Genomic DNA, 13,340 nt, shown 5'->3' with positions numbered 1-13,340 from the left:
AGCCTTTGTCATCGTTACGTCATTACAGTTTGGATTTCTGAGTTAGAAAGATGCACGAGTGGAGAATTACACTGAGTGATGTCTCACTCTGCATGGAAATGAAATGCATTAGTAAGATTACATAACGAGTGAGCAGGAGAGAGACTCCCTGAAGCAAGTGAAGCTTTCACTCCACCATGTTTTAAACCTTTGTTCATGTACTTCTTCTTTTCTTTCGACAGTTATGCAATTACTTTTCAGCATTTGAGAGGTTAGACATGGGAGACATCATAGAATTAAGACTGAAATCATTACAATGTATGAAAAGGTTGGCAGTGAACATTATGACTCTGTGGCTCAGTTTGTGGAAGAAATAATAAGATAGATATTGAAGATTCATGGTGATTGAAATTCCCTAATCCTCGACGCTTCTCTGGGTTTTCATCAAAACTGAAATTTGAAGTGCCTTTTATCCAGATGTGTTCACGTTCACTCTTTGAACCTCTACAAGTTTGTCTGGACCACATGTGTGTTATGACAGCCATGTATTTGCAGTGCTGGTGAATATTACTGCACCACAGGCTTCCTTCCACTTGATGCTCAAAACAAACGAGCTACTCAAACAGAACACATTATCAACCTGTGACCGACACGTCATCACATTAAACACTGCACACAGCAGGCGGGAGCTTTCAACAGCTTCTTCAGCTTAGTCGCCATAATAATGTCTGCAAATGGAGACTTGCATTTGCATATCACTTTCAGATTACATGTAGGACCTGACTTTCTCATCAGGAGCTTCAGGTTCAGGTAACTTCATCAGTACCTGTCGGTAGATGTGGTTCGCAGTAAAGGACAAGGCATCCATCTTGACACACACTTAACAACAGCACTGACAGTAGACAGACATAATTAAACATGGTAATGTACTCATGGCTCCACTAATCAGAATTAAAAAGAACACTACAGTTTGAAGGTTCGGCACAATGAGGCACAGTAAGGTCCAATAAGGTCTAATAAGGTCCAATAAGGTCCAATCCGATCAGGGGTAGATGAAGAGGGTGGTGGTGCTGTGACAGAATGGCAAGATGGCCGCCAAACACGAGACCACTTTTTGAGCCCTGAGCACTTTAATCACAGCACTTATGTACTTAATGTTTCCTTGATAAACAGCAGCTCCGATCCTCAGATGAGGGCTTGAAAATTGTTTCTATTTTTTCTTTTTTACTCTATCGACAGTGACATGTTGTGGGTTCTTTCTTGTGGCTAATGTACTTATTGTAAGTCGCTACGGACAAAAGCGTCTGCTAAATGCCCCCAATGTACATGTAAATGTAAATATAACTGTAAATGTAAATATAAATGTAAATGTAAATATAAATGTAAATATAAATGTAAATATAAATGTAGATATAAATATAAATATAAATGTAAATGTAAATATAAATGTAAATGTTAATATAAATGTAAATGTAAATATAACTGTAAATGTAAATGTAAATATAAATGTAAATGTAAATATAAATGTAAATATAAATGTAAATGTAAATATAAATGTAAATGTAAATATAAATGTAAATATAAATGTAGATATAAATATAAATATAAATGTAAATGTAAATATAAATGTAAATGTTAATATAAATGTAAATGTAAATATAAATGTAGATATAAATATAAATATAAATGTAAATGTAAATATAAATGTAAATGTAAATATAAATGTAGATATAAATATAAATATAAATGTAAATGTAAATATAAATGTAAATGTAAATGTAAATATAAATATAAATATAAATGTAAATATAAATGTAAATGTAAATATAAATGTAAATGTAAATATAAATATAAATGTAAATATAAATGTAAATATAAATGTAAATGTAAATATAAATATAAATGTAAATGTAAATATAAATGTAAATGTAAATATAAATGTAAATGTAAATATAAATGTAAATATAAATGTAGATATAAATGTAAATATAAATATAAATGTAAATATAAATGTAAATGTAAATATAAATATAAATATAAATGTAAATATAAATATAAATGTAAATGTAAATATAAATATAAATATACATATAAATGTAAATATAAATATAAATGTAAATGAGCTGGTGTTTCAACATTTCTAAACGTGAACCCACTTGATTTATTCAACGAGACACAGGAACACTTTTAATCCATGTCAGTGGTGATAAAACCTGGTGGGCCAAAAACCCTGTCACAGCACAGTTGTGTAGTTGCTTGTGTTGTGCGTCGCAGCACAGTTGTGTAGTTGCCTGAGTTGTGCGTCGCAGCACAGTTGTGTAGCTGCTTGTGCTGTGCGTCGCAGCACAGTTGTGTAGTTGCTTGTGCTGTGTGTCGCAGCACAGTTGTGTAGTTGCCTGAGTTGTGCGTCGCAGCACAGTTGTGTAGTTGCCTGAGTTGTGCGTCGCAGTACAGTTGTGTAGCTGCTAGTGTTGTTTGTCGCAGCACAGTTGTGTAGCTGCTTGTGTTGTGTGTCGCAGCACAGTTGTGTAGTTGCCTGAGTTGTGCGTCGCAGCACAGTTGTGTAGTTGCCTGAGTTGTGCGTCGCAGCACAGTTGTGTAGTTGCTTGTGTTGTGTGTCGCAGCACAGTTGTGTAGTGTTTGAGTTGTGTGTCGCAGCACAGTTGTGTAGTTGCCTGAGTTGTGTGTCGCAGCACAGTTGTGTAGTTGCCTGAGTTGTGTGTCGCAGCACAGTTGTGTAGTTGCTTGTGTTGTGCGTCGCAGCACAGTTGTGTAGTTGCCTGAGTTGTGCGTCGCAGCACAGTTGTGTAGTTGCCTGAGTTGTGTGTCGCAGCACAGTTGTGTAGTTGCCTGAGTTGTGTGTCGCAGCACAGTTGTGTAGTTGCTTGTGTTGTGTGTTGCAGCACAGTTGTGTAGTTGCCTGAGTTGTGTGTCGCAGCACGTTTCTTCAATGTTGCGCATGTGTTGACAAAGTGATGAAGATGTTTTCTCTTTGCGAGTGTTTCGCAGCACATCTCGTCTGTCCAGGTGACTTTCTCCTCCATCAATAAACAACTCGGCTGCAGAAGAAGAAGATGCCGGACTGAAAGCTGAACGCAGCAGCAGCAGCAGCAGCAGCAGCAGCAGCAGCGATCACCTCTCTGCCAGTACCGGCTCTGCTTACACAGTGGGTCTGAGTGCAGCGCTGGCACATCGACTGCCCTACAGGTTCTGGCACATCGATACACTGACCGCACCACGCGCTAAAATAGCTATTCCATATTATAATCTGCACGCAGAGTAAGAACTTTTTCAGATGTGGACACTTTGTTTCTTGTTTTCTTTTTTCCTGTCCTCTGGGTCCATTGTTTCTTGAGGTCATGCCCAGCGGCTAGGACGAAGAGAAAATGAAGTGAGGCAGGTGGTGGAAGAGGAAAATAAGAGAGGAGGATGAAAAGAGGACAGAAGAGGGAGATGAGAGGACACAACCGGGGAAGGGTGAAAAGCAGATTCTGGTTTTCTGTATGAAGCTGGCTCAGTGTGCTTCATATGCCTGCAGCTAATCTCTGCGTCTGTGACCTTGAGCGTTTACCTCAGGACATTCATAACTTGTGCCAACTCAACACAGAGAGAGACAGAGAGAGAGAGAGTGGGCACAGCGCTGACCTAAGCACATCTCCAGAGGAAATCTCCTCCACCCAGGGGGCGTTTACGCTGCCAAAAGCATTAACTTCCAACTATTTATTTTTTTTTTTTGTCCAACACAGCATGCAATCAAGCAAGAAAGCAAGCGCTGGCGTTGTTTGTCTGATGAGTCTGAACGCTGCACTCCTCTGCTGTTTTCCTCCTCTCCACTCCACACATCCGTCCTTTCTCTTTATCCTTCCACATCCCCTGTTCTGACTGTGCTTGTGGCCTTTTTCTTATTCATTCCCACCATGGGAGGATTTAGTGCAGTTTCCCTCAAATTAGTAATTAAAAGACAGCCACTGATTTTGCAAGAGGAGCGTTCAAAAAGACGTGGCATTAAAATGGGCGAAAGGTGAAGCAAGTGAAGAGAGGATAGAAAAGTGGGACAAAAGGGCAAATCAGGGGGAAGAATCTACGATTTCAGGCAAGAGTCCGGTCTGATGCAGCAGTTCCCTAAATCCACGACACGGGATAAAGTAACCTGAAGCTTAATATTTCATTTAATGTATTTTGAACACCTGAAGAACGACTACTGCATCTGTAAATTAAAAGGAAAAACAATAAATACATTTAAATAAGCAAGATAACTGAGTAAATGAGATTTGATTGGTAAAAATAGGGTCCTTGTTGTGAGCCTTATGTAACCACAGTGGCCCTCAGTAGAGTGCATACCTCCACCAAGACCCAACAGTTCCCTTTCACTGAATCGTAGGTCGGCTAATGTCAGACACAATCCAAGTTGTACTCACTCATAAATACCTTCTACCTGAACATGTCCGTTCATCAGGATCCATGCTTATATAAGAAGGCCCGATGTTAAAGAAAGCAAGAACTATTCCTGAGTCTGTCCCTTTATCCGGATCAGCACCAGAAGTTAATGGGCTTTATTCCGAGCAGAGACCCATCCTCCATCCAAGTTTTGTGGAAATACGTTCCGTAGAATTTGTGAAATCATGCTGACAAACCAACAAACGGACACCAGCGAGAACGTGAACTCCTTGGCTCAGGTAAGGCCTTCGTACATCTTTATAAGATTAATAATTACATGAATAACACTATGTAAGCATTAAAGGGATAGTTGTTGTTTTTTGAAGTGGGGTCATATAAAGAACTTTTCTATAGTGGATCTGTTCTCTACTGTAATCAGCAATCAGTGCAGCCTCAGTTTGGAGCAGCAGAGAGCCGCTCTAGCCCAGACGCTCAGCTTTGTACTGCAGTGAAAAAGAGAATTTAACCACCTAAAACAATCTATATCAGTTCAAGTGTGCGTTGTATAGAGAGAATTTAACACGCTTTACATCACCGTCAGACCGCGCTTTCTTTTGGCACTACATTTTCTCAACTGTAGAACCTCCGTATCCCTACGCATGAGCGTAACTGGGCAACAGGTGATCTGGGAGCGGCGGAATACAGCGCGAGGCCCAGCTACGCTCATGCGTAGGGATACAGAGGTTCTACGGTTGAGAAAATGTAGTGCCAAAAGAAAGGGCGGTCTGACGGTGATGTAAAGCGGTGTGAATTCTCTCTATACAACGTACATTTCAACTGATATAGATGTGTTTAGGTGAGCCTTGTTTTAGGTGGTTAATTTCTCTTTTTCTCTGGACCCGTTCACTGCAGTACAAAGCTGAGCGTCTGGGCTGGAGCGGCTCTCTGCTGCTCCAAACTGAGGCTGCGCTGATCGCTGATTACGGCAGGAAACAGATCGACTATAGATATGTACTTTATATGACCCCACTTCAAAAAACACCAACTATCCCTTTAATACTATCATCATAAAGCACGTGAGAGAAACCTCGTAACAGATGTTCATCACATTTAATGAGTTTAATTATGTCACTGTTAGCTTTTTCTTTATCTTTATTCAGATTGATTTAATCTCTAATATCTGCATTATTAACTGTACTTATTGCAGCTACTGGACCTAAAGTGAGGACGCCTTGTTAAGGTCGATTCATCTTTTATGAACGTCTTTAATATAAAGGGTTTCCCCTGTTTTAAAGTAGACCACATGACCATGGCAGTTATTCATCATGGTCTGACTGACATCTCCTCTTCTCTGCCTTTCTGCTCGACAGGAATCCAGAGTGACTGGCTCTCAGACGCTGCACAGTGGGAGTGCTCATCAAGAATTAATGACGCCTTCCAGACGGAAACTCAACATCCACACTTATCAGACATCGCAAAAGTACAATTCCTGGTGCTCCGAAAGCCTGGGCTTTCAAATTATGATGAGCGGTTTGATGAAAATTACCTGACGAGTCAGCTCAGGTCGGTGCATGAGAGTTTGAATCAGCTGCTACAACCTGCAGGGAAAAAGACTTCCTCAACCCCCAAACTGTGACGAGGCGAACGAGAAGCTGCCAGGCTTAAAGATGAAGCTTGGATCAGCGAGCAAACCACATTTTCCTTTTAGCGGCTTCGCAGGGTGAGATGACGCGGACGCAGGCTTGTGAGTGTTCCTCTGTGGACGACACCTCAGCCCAGAGCTCGCTCTAATGGGGGATGGCAGCAGCTTTTCTATACATGTTTAAGTGACGGAGGTTCAGTCAGTCTCTCTCAGACTTGGCTGACACACAACATTTGAATGTGTGCTCAGTAATTAATGGGTAGCTTACCAGAAGTTGACCAGGAAAGGATGTTCGAGGTTCTGCATGATCTGCAGCTCTTTCAAGACGTTCCTCACTTCATTCCGCTCCACACATTTCAGCTTGTTCATGTACTTCATGGCGTACATCTTCTTGGTGTCCTTCTTCTGTACAATGCAGACCTGATGAGATCACACATGGGTTAATTCCCTCATTTTGATCCTGTGATTCTGATCTCAAGCTTCAGTGATTTCACGTGTGCTCTGATTGATCAGCTAGTTGCTTCCTTGTTTTTTGTATTATTTGTTTTTTTCCTTTGCTGACTTTCTGACACACATTTTTGTGGCCTGCCGTTTTGTAACTTGGCTTTTGGACTTTGGTTATCACCGCTCACGTCTTCTTCCTTTCCCCGCCTGTCTGTCTTTGTGTGTGTGTGTCTGGTGTTTAGGTCAGTTTTAACAAGCAGTTCAGGCACAAAGACATTAATACAAAGTCAACAAAGGCAGCAGAGACACATAAATACATTCTGCTCATTTCCACGTCTGTATTCCATTTATTTTGTCTTGATTATGTTTGTTACAGAATCAAGATAATGTTTCAGTTTTGTTTTAAACCAAGAGAAAAATAATAACTTATTTCATAACAATTTAATCACATTTTTAATATTCTACTAATGAGTAAAGATTAGGGCAACACAATTAATATTAATATAATCTAAATATCAATATGACTAAGTGCAGGTAAAATGTGTAACAAACGAACATTATGATGAACTACTGTGGTGTTTTGAGTGAGAATCAGAATACTCGATGATAATCATTAAAGAAACAACATGAAACTGCTTATTGCAATTGTTCAGTGGCCCCAAAAGTCCTGATCAGAGCACTTACTTACTTTCAAGGACGTGAGAAGTGACTTCAAACACCATCACATCATCCAACATGATAAACATCATGATTATATATAACAGACATCAACATTCCTCTTGTTAACTTTATACAATGTGTAAAAGTGAGGCTGGAAAGTATTTAAAGTGAATAACCACAACATGTTGCCCTTCAGTGAAGGATGGAAGGAAACATCTCTGTGGTCACTAATTAAATCTCCTCTGAAGACATTACACTTTCACCCCAGCGTGTTTAGAGATGAGAAACATCATGTTGGCTTTCATTAGAGCTTCTGTGTCAGTGGGGAATGTGGACATTTCTTTTAAAATTGTATAAAAATGCTTTCAAACAGCACTCAGTGTTCTTGCACCAGTGGAGATAAATACTGACGTGATGCAGCAAAACGCTGAGCACAACACCTGATGCAGTGTGGGCAGCTGTCACTGTGTGTGCACATCAAACTGTATGTGATTACCATTCTGACCACGTGTCTGAGAACACACACTGTTTTCAATATGCACAGTATAATGCCCATATTTATTTGTAGCTGTGCTTGTCTGTGCTGCACAAGTCAATAAGCCAGTGATTACTGCTATCTTAGAGAGTGATCTGTGGACCAGCTGGCTCAGTTAATCAGCCAAACCCTGATCACATCCCTGCTCCCATTCAACAGCTTGCCATCGACTGTGATTAGACTGCTTATCTGTTGTTGGACACAGTGTGTAGACCCTTTGTATGTCTGTTCATACCGTGTACATGTGTGTCGCTGTAAGGACTTACATGTTCAGTAAGTGCTGCTGTGAAGTACTCTGCTCTATACAGCTTAACCGCGAGAAGAATCATGACTGCTTCCACCTCAGATTCTGTCTCGTGGGGCTGCTGGTGACCAGAAGGCTTCACCACACTAAAGCATGATGTGGTGCTGACAGAGAGGGAACATGCTCCATCCATCATGTGTAGAATGGTGCACCTGGTATCACATGCTTCTGTGCCTCAACACAACTAGTTGATCAATAGATAAGTATTCTCCTGCTCCTAATCGTCATGTTTCCAGGAGGAGGGCTGAACTTCCCTGTTTCCAGCTTCTACGTTGTGAGGTTGCTGTTTATTGTCAGATGTGATAGTAGAATCAATCACGTGTTAGTCAAATAGAACACGCAGTTTTATAATAATCTTCACAGTTTTCTGACATTTTTCAGCTCAAGTAAATAATCTAGAAGTTGCACAAATGACACATAAATGTTCTTTTGTGACTCTGCAGTCATTTTTGGAGTGTGTCATGTTTACTGTCACATTCATATCAGAAATAATGCAACAGTAGAACTCTTGGTAAAACTTATATGATCTTTTACTTCAGTCTCTCTTTCAAACTTGTCCTGTTTGAACAGAGATGGATGGAAAACTCTTCATGCAGCAGTTTCCAGAACTTTTCTGTCACGGCGTTGATGAGGTGTGAAAATGAGCGTGTCACCTGAGGTGTCATGTTTCCATCACCGCCATCAGACTGGAGCTGATTAATGACCACTGATGTCGACTCTACCTCTTCTTCTTCTGTTTCCTTCACAGCGTTATTACAGTGACAGTGTTCATATGTTCCTTGTTGCAAACTTTTTGACTTCTTTGTTTATTTCCTATTTCCTTTTTGTTTGGACATTATTTTCTCTTTGGGTTTAACAGAGTGATGGATCGTGAGGCTGAAACGTACCAGAACACTGTTTCTCTACAAACATGGATTCATCTTTTATTTCTCTGCAGATTGAAAAGAACAGAAGTTTGGCAACATGGACTTACTTTTCCAAAGCTTCCTTTTCCTATTGCTCTCAGGATCTGGAAGTGGTCGAAATTTACTGTGAGGAAGAAAGAAGAGCAGAAATTGTTGGTTAATGAACATTACACGCAATCATTGAAATAGAATTTTGCTTTTCTTTAAAAAATAAGGATATTTCTGAGTGACCCCGAACTTTTGAGTGGTAGTGTATCTCTACATTTATAAATCTCCTCAAAAACACATCATATGACCTCTGGGACTGGAATACAAATTGCTGTGATAAATAATAATCAGAAGTGTGAATATAAAGACTGAGTGGGTAAGACAGGTATTAGAACGAGTAGAAGAGTCTGGTAGGTGAAGAAAACAACATCTTTTACTGTAATGTTGCCTTTAAAACTGGACAAGACAACACTTATCCCACAACACAACATAATGATTTCAAAAATCTATGAAAGATATCTGTATATATATAAATATACCATATAAATATAATAACCATGTCCTCCTTAGCCATACTGTAAATAATAATTAAGAAGAGAAGTAAGAAAATATGCTCAATAATAAAAAGTGCTTGAGGCAGCTTCATACTTCAAAAGACATAAAATGACACTTCTGAAATGAAAACAAGGTCAAAGAATGATTGAGATGGAAAACATATCAGTAGAGTTACAGAAGGTTCACTGTGAGGTTTGCTGCGAGCTCACTGGAACAAAGATGGAGGCACCCTAACCGCTGCAGGTCACTGACGTCACAAAGTCCAGATCTGAAATCAGCCTCAGCACAGAGATGTCTTCTGTGACAGTTCCATGTTTTTACTCCCAACAAAAGATGTATTTTAGGCACTTCCTCTGTCTATCCTCTGCACACACACACACACACACACACACACACACACACACACATCCCACCCCCCTATCTCACTCTCCATCTATCAGCAACATTTATCGCCAATTGGAAGCGGATGGGGCTGTTTGTTTCTTGCCTCCATGACAACAAGGACAGACGGTTTTCCCTCTCTGGATGAACAGCTGCTGCCCACTCCTGTGACCACCACACACACACACACACACACACACACACACACACACACACACACACACTTATATTCATGATGCTTTCTTAGTTTTTCACCAAAATATATCCACTCATTTACTGGAAGTAAAGTGTTGACTGAAAACATCACCTGCTTCTCTTTTAACAGCACACACACACACACACACACTCTCACACACACACACACACACACACACTCTCACACACACACACACACACACACACACACACACACTCTGATTCTGCCTGCAGTCACTCGATCTATTGCATTTGACAGTTAATGTTATGCTCTGTTAGTCACGATTCACTGGCACTTCCTCCTCTCACACTATCTGTGTTGGAGTGTTTACACAACCTACTCTGATGGGGACCATATGAAGCCTTTATAGTGCGCACACACACACACACACACACACACACATACATGCACAGTCTTACAGATGGCACTGTATGTAATTAACATACACACGAACACACACTCCTGATCAACATGGTCATTTCCCGCTGAGCTGCTGATGGGTTTTCAGAGGGACAGCTGTGGCCGTGGATGAGAGGGAGGAGGCAGCATGGAGCAGAGGGAGGGGCTGAGATGGAGGCTGGCATATTTTACCAGCAGAACTCTGAATGCTTTAATGTGCTGTATTAAATGATGGACACATGAGTAACAGAGCGTGTAATGATTGAAATCTGCACACGCGTGGAATTGACACATTGAAAATCTTTCTGCAGCGTAAACTAGCCGAGGAAATCATCTGCTCGTCAAATGGAATTTGACTGGCAGATGCAAATCAGTTTGGATTGAAGTAATCACACGCGTTGTGTTGGCGCAGCCTCTCGTGCCCTCTGCATGACTGTACTGTGACAGACCCTCACATACTGATGAACAGGTGTTACTGCAGGTAAACCTCTGTAGAGACGCCCACACTGTCCACATGGTGAACTGAAAGCTGCATGTTATGGAATATGAGAGAAGAACTGAGCTAATGCAGGGCTGACCGAAACGCTTCAAAGCTTCCACCCTTGTCATGTAATCAATGTCCAAAATCAGTATTCAAAGAAGGAGATGTTGTGTCAGCTGCCTCCAAAAAGAGGCAAGAGACAGATAAAGAGCAGAAAATGGAGCTCCACAAAACCACCTTCTGCTCCACGTGCACACGCGTGAGCACACACACGCTGCTCAGAACTCGCTCGCACCTCCAGTGGACTTTCGTGACTTTTGAGGTCGGAAAATTGTCCCTAATCCAATTAGACTCATAAACTGCATTTACACTGAGCCTAATATTGTGGTTATAATTGGCTTAAAAGCTCAAACAAAATAAAAATGCTTCATATAAACACCTCAATCAGAGGTGCACCAGAAGAGAAAAAATATCTGACGAGGAAGCAGAATGCACCAAACACCAGACCCTGATGATTTCATCTCATGTGAACAGCTGAGCAGAAATCTTTTATCTGAATGATTTCAGTCCTTATGAAGACATCATGTCCATGTTAACACAGGTACTGTTAGAATAATAGCAAAGTATATAGGTGAATAATGTGCAGGAGCAGGTTTGATATGTTGCACTCTCCTGATCTCAACGCCTGGAAAACTAGCCAGCAATTCTCACTGAAGCTTCCAAGTCCCAGAGCTGGTATTCAGTCCAGCCCTCCGCCCGACTGACGCTTGTGTTGGTACATTAAACAGGCCCGGACCCTCGTGTGAACACCTGCATTATTTCATCTTAAGAACAGATATTTTCACTTTGTCAACAAGTCCGATGAAATGCCCAGAAGCAACAATGTGACAACGTCTGTCCGTAATGTCCAGCTGTCTGCTGCATTCAGCCCGAGCACATTCATTCCCACTGACGACCTGAATCTTTAAAACAGCACAACAACACATCTCTGGTGGGCTCAGAGGAGTAAATGGTGCTCTGGTCTGGGACTACTTTAACGGTGGATTAATACACATTTGGTGAGTACGTTCTGACACCTTATAGGTTAATGTTCGCTTGTTAATAGCGATCAGCTGTGACATCAGTGCAGGAGTACCAGCTTTAAAATAGTAGACAGGTCCGGTTTCGGTTCTGGGTAGCACATTTTCGTGGAACACATTTTGACCCATGAAGACTGATTATGTGGTTTTCTCCTCACAAAGCTCCCCGACAGGAAAACAGTGATTTGATTTACGTTGCACTCAGTGCAGCGATGTGCTTAGCTGGGTAACAGTCAGAGTTATTGAATGTAGCGCCACTAGGTGGCGCCTCCTTTTGTTAAGTGGATAGTGTAACCTGTACCTAGAAGAAGAGTAGATGTGCTTCTGCTCCACCATGTGTAGCAATGCAGGCAGCGGAGTGAAGACCACCCTTTTATTTTATCTTATATTGTGATGTATAGGTGTAGGATCCTCGGCCTATGTGTGTCAAGGCATGTATGCGTGTGATAACTAGTGCCGTAGCGACCTGGCTTGGTGTGGTCCGTAATAGTGGAATAAAAGTATGTGCAGAAATCCCACATGTTGCCTGCCGTGTCGTCTGAGCTAACCGGAGCTACCGCCACTGACAGCGGACCATAACCTTCCCCTGCACCGACCACGCTACACTGGGTAACAGGTGGCTTTAAAGTGAAACTCTCGCCAGAGAGCAACCGAGGTTTTATTTGTGATTGAATATGAGTCAAACCTTCGTGTAAAACCATAATTACAACGGAAGAGGCACTTTTAAGATTTACCATAGTTTCGTTTTCGGGCAAGCTCATTTTCAATGGGAGTGCTACGGGCACTTTGACGCTAGCAACAAAATCTCTATTTTTAAAACAGTAAGAAGTCTCGACACAACATGAAACTTTGCTCGTAGCATCACCAGGGTCTCTACACATGAACACGTGCATTGAGAACATTGTTTGTGTACACAGAGTAAAGTACTAAAAAGAAGGTTTTTGGGCATCTCACGTTAGCAGTAGCACCTCCGGCTCTCCGCCATCATGGCAGACAAAAAGTGTCGATCCCCGAGTGCGACCTAACAGGAAGGCTTGAGGAGCGGTTCACCATTACTCTCCTGCCTGTCAGGTCACACTCAGGGATCGACACTTTTTGTCTGCCATGACGGCGGCACGCCGGAGATCCAGCTGCTTTCATCGTAAATAGGCTTTTACACGAAGGTTTGACTCATATACATTCACAAATAAAGCCTAGGTTGCTTTTTGGTACGAGTTTCATTTTAACCAACCTCATCTTGCCAGGTCATCATAGTCGTTCAGCTGTCTAACAACAGAAACTGAAAATATGTAAATGAATCGCTAACAAATCAAGAGTTAGCTGTATGGAACAGTAGCAGTCGGTGGTTAAAGGCAGGAGGGAGATACACAACTTAGCAGCTGTAACTCAACAGACGTGTCTGTCTCACTCAGATT

General features: G+C 41.3%; 1 protein-coding gene across 1 annotated transcript in view; it reads right to left on the bottom strand.

Annotated features, from left to right (window-relative positions):
• The window catches only part of stk32a (serine/threonine kinase 32A), a 77,013-nt gene that overhangs the window by 56,792 nt on the left and 6,881 nt on the right, over positions 1-13,340 (bottom strand). The window contains exons 4-5 of the mRNA XM_030439049.1: positions 8,915-8,970; positions 6,267-6,418 (exon numbers count right to left, since the gene is read on the bottom strand). Coding sequence (XP_030294909.1) covers positions 6,267-6,418; positions 8,915-8,970 — 208 coding nt within the window. The remainder of the gene's footprint in view (positions 1-6,266; positions 6,419-8,914; positions 8,971-13,340) is intronic.

Source organism: Sparus aurata, chromosome 13 (assembly GCF_900880675.1).
Source record: "Sparus aurata chromosome 13, fSpaAur1.1, whole genome shotgun sequence".
Classification (NCBI taxonomy): Eukaryota; Metazoa; Chordata; class Actinopteri; order Spariformes; family Sparidae; genus Sparus; species Sparus aurata.
Note: the sequence above shows the minus strand (reverse complement) of the source record. Positions and strands in the feature narration are given on the sequence as shown.